General features: G+C 50.7%; 1 protein-coding gene across 3 annotated transcripts in view; it reads left to right on the top strand.

Moving 5' to 3' along the window:
- Positions 1-1,050: 1,050 nt before the first annotated feature.
- Positions 1,051-9,616, top strand: part of sh3kbp1 (SH3-domain kinase binding protein 1) — a 74,025-nt gene continuing 65,459 nt past the window's right edge. For 2 of the 3 annotated variants that reach the window (XM_088920255.1, XM_088920254.1), the window contains exon 1: positions 1,054-1,398. In XM_088920255.1, the coding sequence (XP_088776381.1) occupies positions 1,395-1,398 (4 nt within the window). In that variant the 5' untranslated portion in view covers positions 1,054-1,394. Of the gene's footprint in view, positions 1,399-9,616 lie in introns of all 3 variants that reach the window. The other variant, XM_088920253.1, reaches the window with a different exon arrangement.

The raw sequence follows: 9,616 nt of genomic DNA, 5'->3' as shown, positions 1-9,616 counted from the left end.
ATAACAGACAGGACAGTCCATCACAGGGCACACACACCAGGGACAATTTTCCCAGTTAACCTCCCAGCATGTTTTTGGACTGTGGGAGGAAACCAGAGCGCTCAAAGGAAACCCACAGGAACATGGGGAGGACATGCAAACTCCACGCACACAGCACCCCAGGTACCGAACCGGGGGCCCCAGCGCTGCGAGACAGTGGCGTTAACCCCTGCACCACCATGCCCGCCCTTTGCGATTGATTTTACTTCAGCTTTAGGAGTTTCGAGCTGTCCTACAACATACAGTATTAAGATATTTATATGTAAAGCATGTCATTGCCCTTGTGCCTATGACAAATAAACTGAACTGAACCTCTCTGAGAGCTCCCGTGGCAAAGTCAGGTTCAGGGGTCAGGAGTGCAACAGAGCTCGGCTGGAGGCTGCAGCAGGAAACACCGCAGCCCAGTCTGGGCCCTCTTCAAAATAGGCCAGATACCAAGAAATCTGAATATTTTGCACTGGTAAATACCACCCAGGAGCACAGCACCAGCTGCAACAGTCTGGACTGGACCGATTCAACAAAACATATCCTGGCAGACAAGAATTCATCAAAGCTTTTCAAGCAATTCTATGTAAAACTTTCTTTTTTTTAAAAATTGCCCAGGTCATCTGTTCGCAGATCCCACATTTTCATACAGCAACAAGCGTTACCGGCAACCAGCAGCTGAATTTTTCAACCTTACTGTGATGATAAAACCCATCAGGACGGCCAAGAGCCTACAAGAGTGGACTGAACTGAGGTAGTCTGAGGGGAGCGGGGCTAGCTGCCTGCACTACAGACCCGGCCTTATGCATTTGTTAATTAAAGTCTGGGCTTAGGCAGCGCTCCGCTGGAGTGTATCCCAATAACGCACGCACGGCGAGGCCGGGGGAACCTGCGAGCGACAGACGCGTCTGGCGTCACAGCCAGGGCCCGTGCCGCTGTTGTAGTCCTTGTGTGTTCTCGCGAGGCTTGCGTCCGCTCCGGCTCCCGGCTGCAGGGGGAGAGAGAGAGGGAGGGAGAGAGAGAGGAGGAGGAGGAGGCTGTTACAGTAACGCACATAGCGGGGATACTAAGTCGCGCACAGCCGCTGGTATCACGATTTTTCGCCCCCCCCTCTGTGCCGAAATCACAGACCGCCACAGGAATATGGTGCATATTCTCCAGCCCCTGCTCCGCAAGTAGGCACACCACCCAGACGCGCATTTCCCTTCTCAAAAGCGGGGGCTGGGGCTCGGGGCTCAGGCGCTGGACATCGGAGAGTACTGCCCCTCTACCCTCTTTTTTTTTTAAATTTGCATTGATTTTGTCTTTTGGCATCGGAACAAAAAAAAAGTCCATCGGTTCCACATTTCAACAGCCCCAAGCGAACATAAATGGGTAAGTACAACTTTAAATTGAGTGTTATTGGAATGCACGCTGTTGAGTTATAATCGAGCCGTGTCGTTGTTCCGAGAAATGAGAATAATGCAAACGATGAAAACTGCCTAGATAATCAATGTTATAAGACGCGTACAGCAGTCCGCTTACAAAGTGGGGGGAAAAAAATAACTTTTTCTTAATTTTGTTAGGGGAAGTACGAGTTAATGGTGAGCTGTCATTTGTTATGTAGCTATCAAAAGTTTGATTCGTAACGCACTGTAAAGTCGGGGTTGTAGGTTAGTGTTCGGGCTTTGATTAATTCAAGATGTGGACACGTTTGCAGTTTCCTTTTGCTACTAGTCCGGTTTAAACAGCAGGGAGAACCCGTTTTGATTTCTCCTCGACTAGGGCTTAGCCGAAAACCCGTTATTTCTCTCGCTCTTTGATTAGAGCACCAGCGGTACTGCTGTTAGTGCCTTTTTCTTAGAAAAATGAAAGAAAGAAAAAAAACACACTCTGGGCGCTGGGTCGCATCCGAGCTGTAAAAGCTAGTAACGCTGTTCTTCAGCTTGGCAGCGAGGGCTTCGGTGGATGTAACTGTTGTTGCTGTATCATCAGCGCACAGGAAGCGAGAAGGGGCCCGGCTGTGCTTCACCGTGTAGGCAGACAGGCGCTGTCCGGGGCGGCGAGCTCGTTTTCATCCTCCTTTCTTTTCACCGACCTCGGTGCGGTAAACGGCGCCGGTTCCGGGGCTCCAAAGCCGACGAAGTGGATGCAGTTGAGCTGTAACGTCTCCAGCGCCTGGAGGTTGCAGAGTCGCGGTCTCTGTCTGACACATCCGCGAACTCCCTGACCCACTCGTACCAGGGTCGCCTCAAAAACTCTCAGAAAGGGCTCCCTCTTTCCCCACCCCTGCTGAATTCGTATTAAATATTATTAAACAGTTACACCTGCTCGTCCGGGATCGATCGGTTAGCTTTTGGCCTTGTTTGGGGGCATCGTTTGGTAACTTGACGACCCAAATTACTCGAGCTCCGTACCTCCACCTCCGCAACCTGTGACGTGCTGTTGTGGATAGGCGATACCTCGCTAAACCCTTCTCTGCCTGTTCTTCTTACTCCTATTAGAGATGTAGATGTTTCGCCTCCGGGTTTTTCCTTAATTTTTCAAAGAGGTTTACGTTACGTGGCGCAAGCAAAGGGTTAAGTAATTTCTCGTTTCCTTAGCTACAGAATTGAAGTGTTGGTTCATTTAAGCATATGGAAAGCCACTAGTGCACTAGTGCAACACTATTTTCTTAAATACCCTTTTTTTTAATTGCAAGGTTGCTTAGTAATGTTTAGCTGAACTTGACCTAGTGTTCAGTAGTGTTCTCGACATATTTAAATGAAGTTTCATTTATGTGAGCTTTGGAACCGACGTATTTGTTGCGTGTTAAATATCTCTGTGTTTATAAAATTGGGGAAGTCCGTCAGATGCTTGAACAGGCCATCAGCACAGACCAGCCTCCCAGACCCAGGCTAATCACAGCCCGCAGGTCCCGGTTCCTGATGGCGTTGTAGAAGTGGCTGTTATCAAGCGGGAAAAAAAAATCTTTTTTTTAACGATTTATTTTAAGATAGCTCCCTCTGTTTCTAGGCTGTGTAGTTCACCGAGCTGTGGAAATGCGAATCGAGTGCTTTCTCCTTTCTGCGTCGCGTCAGCTGTCAGTGTCGACCGAGTCTCTGGGCTCTTCATCTGCGTTCGGTGAAACGTTTTTTTTTTTATCAGCAGGAAATAAATAATCACACGGTTTCGCCGCTTCTGTCTGCGGAACGGTTTCGGACCCTTTCTTGAAATAAAATGGCAAGTTTAAGTCCTTTGCCCCTGCAATACACTGCCCTCCGAGTAAAAACTCGTCTGAACCGTCATGCTTTTTCATGAGACGATGTGGAGCCAGCTTCAGGATTACAGTAAATGTCACCACTGTCAGCAAAGAACTTTTTGACTTGCTTTACTCTGTGTGCAGGTGTGTAGAGGTATTCCTAAATAAAGCGCTTCGTGTGTGTATTTCTGACAGCATTAGTGCAGAGAAACACAGCCCGTCAGCGCGGTGCTGCTATATAAAACTCGTGTTTTCACGCAGTCCAGTGGTGATTAATTCATGCTTAGCTGCTGGTGGGACTCCCAGTCCATCGCATTCACTCTGCTTCTGCACAGCCTGATTAAACATCTCCCTCTGGATTTTCCAGGCTTTTCTGGATTTTGACAGTTCAGGAGTTGGAGGGGGTGTGGTCGCTTTGGAGTGTCCGCGGGAGGAAGGCAGCTCTCCCTCCCCCGGCTGGGACTCGAACCCGGCGGGCCCCGGGCTCCGAGCACAGGCTGTGCCACTCCCCGGCCCGCGGGTTAACTGCTCGCGCCGGGAAGACAGGACTCCCGAGGTGGGGGGGATGACGTCACGTGTGCGACAGCGCGCCGAGCCCCGGTACACCTGCTCGTTCCTTACTCCGCCCCCGTGTGCGGGACACGCCTGGGTTTGTACTGGATCTGTCCTAGGACAGCGCGGGGGAACGGCCTGACGGTTTGCCTCGGTGTCTTTGTCCTCCAGGATGAGCTTGGTCCATTCGTGTTCAGCGTGCACTTTGTTTTTTTGGTCGTGTGTAAGAAACCAAAGTGTTAACATTTTTTTACAGTCGTGGGCAGTACAGGGTTTGCACGGCTATTGGAAGAAGCACAGGAGGACTTTTAGCCTAGTGCTTTTCTTCGCAGCTCTGCCCGAGCAGGCCCTTGAGCTGCCACGCGTGTGGGCGCTCAGCGCAGGGCGAGCTCCGGCCTGCTGTTTCACGCGCATGCGATGTGTGGTGTGCTCTGCAGCCTTTGGCCCCTTTCACTCACTGCGCCTCCTGGCCCTTCAACCTCCGTGCTTCGGATGAGACGTAAAACCGAGGTGCTGACTCACTGTAGTCATTACAAATCCCAGAGTGTTTCTCAGAAGGAGTAGGGGTGTTACCCCGGTGTCCTGGCCAAATTTCCCCCTGGTCTTTACCAGTCATGGCCTCCTCATAATCCCCATCTCTGAACTGGCTTGATCACTCTGTTCTCCTCCCCGCTGAGAGCTGGTGTGTGGGGAGCGGACTGTGTGCAATACTGTGTGTATGGCTGCCTCACATCATCCAGGTGGGGCTGCACACTGGTGGTGGTGGAGGGGAGTCCCCATGACCCGTACACTGCTTTGAGTGGAGTGTCCAGAAAAGTGATGGATAACCGTAAGGAATTATTTTTATGACCCTCTGCCAGTGCTGGTTGGTCTGCTGCACTGGTTTCCCGTAGGTCAGTGCTGTGGTAATATCCGTGCCACACTGTGTTAAACAGAGGGCCTCACAGCCAGGGCTGGCCTCCTCAGGGATGGTACTCTGTCAAACACCAGCGCGCTTTGCTTATGGATGGAAAACACTTAGTCTTGCACGGGTAGCTTTCTTCCTCTCCTCTGCTGCTGCTCAGAGAAATTATTGTCAGTGAGAAAAAGCCGCTTGAGTTTGGACACCCACATTTTTCATTACCATGTCTCTCTCTCTCTCGCTGTCGGAATGCAAAAGTGGTTTGGAGGGTTTTTAGTGTGGAAAGCTGACATTTGCAGCGTTTATGTTGGGGTTTTTTTCTGGGAAACTACTGTACTGTGCTGCCTTTGTGCTGTACCGAGCTGTGGAGCTGCTCTTTATCTGAGAAAACAAACCCAGACCTCCCCCCCCCCCCCCCCCCCCGGCTGATAAACTCCTCAAAGACCTCAGTGAACCTGAAAGATGGAGAAAAAAAACACTGGGTGAATTTCCTCGGTGCCCTTCGTGTTGCACAACAACATCGTTTGCTGTGTGCCTCTTTTGCATATTTCCCAACCACAAAATCTCAGTCCTTTGCCGTAATTCCGGGGGTGAACGGTTTCTCCGCACCAGGAAGGTGACCGAGTTGTGAAAGCACGGCTTTGTCTTGCGTGCAAGTGACAGCGTCTTGTCCTTGGCCATGGGCAGGACCGGCTGGTGGGTGTGCATGGAGTGGCCTCTAGAGGGTGCTGCTGAGAGCCCAGGCTCAGGGGTGCTGGTCCCACGTGCTCCGATGCCCAGTTTCCTGCAGGTTCATAACGGCAGGTCATTATGTCCATCGGTCTCCAGGAGGTTGCTCTGTGGGCTTTTTATGTGCTTGATGTCTGTGCCGAGAGCGATGTATTGGGGAAGCTTGGGGGTGTGTGGGGAAAGAGTCAGGATGATGGTGCAGGACGGTCTGCTGCTGTACCATGTTGTACCAGCTCGTAGAGCTGAGCTGTCGTTCTGCAAATTGCTCGGTGACAAACCTGTGAAGGGCACGATAGCAATGATGGGCTGACCGGAACCCAGTGGCTCGGCGGGCGTTTCTGATGGAGGCTGGGGGGGGGGTGTTCGAGTGCCCGTCATCACTTTGGGGGGTCACCGCCGTTTGGAGTTCGCACCCCTTACTGCCCGTGCTGTACTGCACCTCGGGGTGGCGTGGCCGAGCGCCGGTGCGTTTGGCTGACGACCAACTCTGTTTTTGCCATCGTTCTCCTGAGGCGATGGGGGTCCTCCAGTAGCCAGGCACTCCTGTGGGGCGACTGGTTTGATTCTGGAAAATCCAAATGGGTTTTTTTGTTTTGCTGAAGAGCTACAGTGCATTCGCGCTGACATGACTGCAGCCCTTGTCAAAGCAGAGCCGCAGGGGGAAGAAGACACAGAGCCTTGTCTTACCTGCCAGCCAGTTGCCTGCAGCTCTGATCAGGACACTTGTTAAGACCGACCGCTCAGCAGAGGATTTACTACTGTGGCAGCGCTTGGCTGTATGACCATGATCTCTCAGCTTATTACCCTCAGTGTTGGTTTGTACTTTTTTGTTCAGCAAGTAATACGGCCATGAAGGCCCTTTATAAATTCTATTTTTCTTTTTTTGTGGTTACTGTCGGTGTTTTTAAAATATCCAGATCGCTTCAGATAACCTGTGCCCTTGACTGAGCATGTTGTGAAATTTATCTTAACAAATATATAAGCCACATCCAAAGAGAAGAAGAGGTTCTGTGATTCAGCAAGAGGACCTTTCCAGTCCTTCCAGAACTATAGAATTGAAGTCTGGAACAGGTTATCCGGAGGCCCTCTGGGATCCTTCAGGAAATGGCTTTCTGGAATTAATTGGCTCCTGGCAGCCAGATGATTGAGGTGTCTGGGTTGCCTTCTGCAAGTTAGTCACCTTTTCGTGCTCGTTTTCAGACTCTCGCAGATCCACCTCCTTCGTACCTCCTTAGTGAGGTAACGCTTATAATGTCTTTATCTGCACCACACCGCATGATGCAGCAACGTGCATAAAAAAACATGCAACAAAACACAATTTCACATAAAACTACCAGGCCTACTGTGTGCATGTGCAGAAAGTCCCTGTCAGCTCTCATTTCCTTAATGGACTCTTCCATCATTTTCACCCGACTCCCATCTACCTGGTAAGTTCTGCTCTTAGCTTTTAACAGGAACTGTGTCCTTTTGAGCCGTTGCGAATAATTGCAGACCTGCAATGACATTTGCACAAGTACTTGCATTGTGCTTGTTTTACTGTGTTGTGTAGAAATGACGAATTCCGGTGGTGTTTTTTTTTTATCCTCATTCAAGTAAAGCAAGTAAATTACTGTAAAAAGCAGATAATTCTTGATCGTGTGGGTTTTGTGCTTGTATATATCTCTGCATACAGAATCGCATGTATTTTAATAGACCTGGTTGTCTAGAGCCTGTGTGATACAGCAAACAGGCTTGTAGCTGATCTGTAGGTTATTCTCTGTTCCAGCAGGCAGAAGGTGTGAGTGGGAGTTTGTGATTTCGGTCTGATTGTTGCTGTGCCTGTCCCCTATGCAGGTCGCCTTCCTTATTGCCCATTAGAATGTGTATTCATGGCCCACCTGGAATTTAAACAGAAACGCCTTTGTGCAATCTGACTTTATCACGGCTCTCTCCTGCCCTGCGAGTTCCACTCAACCAGCACAAACATCGCTCCGAAACCAGGCTGCCTGCTTCGGCGCCGTACCTGAGAGCTCTAGGTTCCTTGAGTAGTATGTGGGCCTGTTGACCAAAGTCTGCAGTGTAAGTGTAGTTTTTTCTGCACTTTTGTTGTATTGCATTTTATTGCGTTGATTGCATTTTTTAAATCCAGCTCTGGTTTTGTTAGGGGAAGAAGAGCCTTGAGCTAAACTTACATTTGAGGGGAGGCAGAATCATTCCAGAAAATTAAGTCCTGCACCCCCCCAGTGTTAAGTATGCAGTACTGTGTCATTTGCCCTGAGTTCTCGTTGGTGATTGGCCGGCCCTGTCTGCTGCCCCGAGTTCTGGTTGGTGATTGGCCAGCCCTGTCTGCTGCCCCGAGTTCTCGTCAGTGATTGGCCAGCCCTGTCTGCTGCCCCGAGTTCTCGTCAGTGATTGGCCGGCCCTGTCTGCTGCCCCCGAGTTCTGGTTGGTGATTGGCCGGCCCTAGCACTAGGTGTCTGCTGTCTGTCTGGCATCACACTCAGCAGTCGCTGAGACACGAGCATCTCTGCTGTAACCCCAGGAAGGCATTGTGAACAGCAGAAAATGAGTCATGAGTTGACTCATTTCTGAACAGGTGGAAACCGTTTCTTCAGCATTAGCTGTGCAGCCTTTTGCACCGTTCGCTACGTCGGTTAAGCGAATTGGAAAATCAATGGGGCTGTGCAGAGCCGCCTGCCTGCCCTCTGTTCGGCCCCCTGTGGCCTGGCGCGTGAGCCCACCTTACCAGTTTCACCAGTCCTGACAAGGAGGATTTTGACACACCAGTATTTGAATACCTTGCCCCTTTGCTGTAACCTTGATGCACGTCCGTTATGAAAGACTCAGAAGGTCCTAGAAGCTCTAGTTGTATGAAAGATGGTCATTTGAAAGGTTGAAATACGTTAGTTTAAGCTGTTAAAGCTGTTTTGCATTTTACATGCTTCAGAAAACATGTTGAATGTGTATTTCTGTGATGGCTCCTCTCTCTCTCCGTGAATATGACTTTTTCGTGTCATCGGAGCGCCGCTGGCCTCGCAGCTCCGCCTGGGTGCTGGTGGAGGGCGTGGCTGGATGGCGCTGGAGTCGCTTGTGGACATGTGGACATCTGCACGCGCGCACACACACGCACACACGCACACACACACCCGGGGGGCGCCCTCGCAGGCCTTCCAGCCTGAAAGAAGAGGCGCTCTTTGTGCTGGGATGCCAGTACCGAATGAGCAGTGCGCTCACGGTTCTGGCGATTCTGCTGAAACAAATCTCTGGAGCATCTCCCTCTTCTGCAGTTGATCGAACAAGAAATGTTCTGCTGGTAATTAACAGGCGCGTCCCGAGGCTCTCCGTCATTAAATATCACCTCACGAAGGATCCCCGTGTGCGGATGGGTGGCTCTTTCTGAGGAGGTGACGCCTGCTGTTGTGGAGTTTCTTTATCAAGTGTGTTTAAAACCTGCCTGTTGCTGTGCCCAGCAGGATTTCGGCATCTGTTGTTGTAAACTCCATCTCATTGTGCCGCTTTCCGGTGTCCTGTTTTCGTTTTCTCCTGTTCGTTCTGCTTTTGCTGGTCAGAGCCGGAGTCTCCCCCTTACTCAAGCCACTCTTCCAGTTGTCTCCCCCTTGCATACCTTCACTTCCAAAGCCCCACCAGCGATGCAACATGAATGATAAACCCAGTAAGTTGTAGGTTTACCCCCTTTCTGTTTGGCTTGCTTGTGCATCTCGGGCGTCTTTCCTCTGGCAGACTGGAGAATTCAGATGCCAGCAGAGTCCTGGGCTCACAAGGAGAGCTCTCAGCCCAAGCGGAGGTCACGTAGCGAGCTGCGTCCTGAAACAAGGACTGGATTTAAAGTCAGAACAGCGTGCTCAGTGTTGGCCAGCGACGGTCTGTACAGATGTGTGAAGTGATGTCTGTGGGAGAGTGTTGTCAGGGTACTGCAGCCCCAGAGCTGCTACAGCGAGGGTCCGGGGCAGAACTGCGTCTTCCCGAACGCAGGGGGCTGTGTTTTCAGTAAGTGAAGGTGTTCCCGCGTTATTTCCTGATGTGTTAGGGATGTGTTTACACAGCTGTATAATAATTGTCAACATTTTTCCTCGTTTGTCCTCCCCACCATCCTGGTCGTTTTCTTTTTTTAAATGGGGAAACAAAGATCGAGCTGTCTCTGGGCTGTTCAGACTAGACTCTCTTTGCACCCCGCCGCCACACACGCAGTA

Source organism: Atractosteus spatula, chromosome 7 (assembly GCF_055471065.1).
Source record: "Atractosteus spatula isolate fAtrSpa1 chromosome 7, fAtrSpa1.hap1, whole genome shotgun sequence".
Taxonomy (NCBI): Eukaryota; Metazoa; Chordata; class Actinopteri; order Semionotiformes; family Lepisosteidae; genus Atractosteus; species Atractosteus spatula.
The sequence above is the reverse complement of the archived record's forward strand: the minus strand, read 5'-3'. Positions and strand labels throughout refer to the sequence as shown.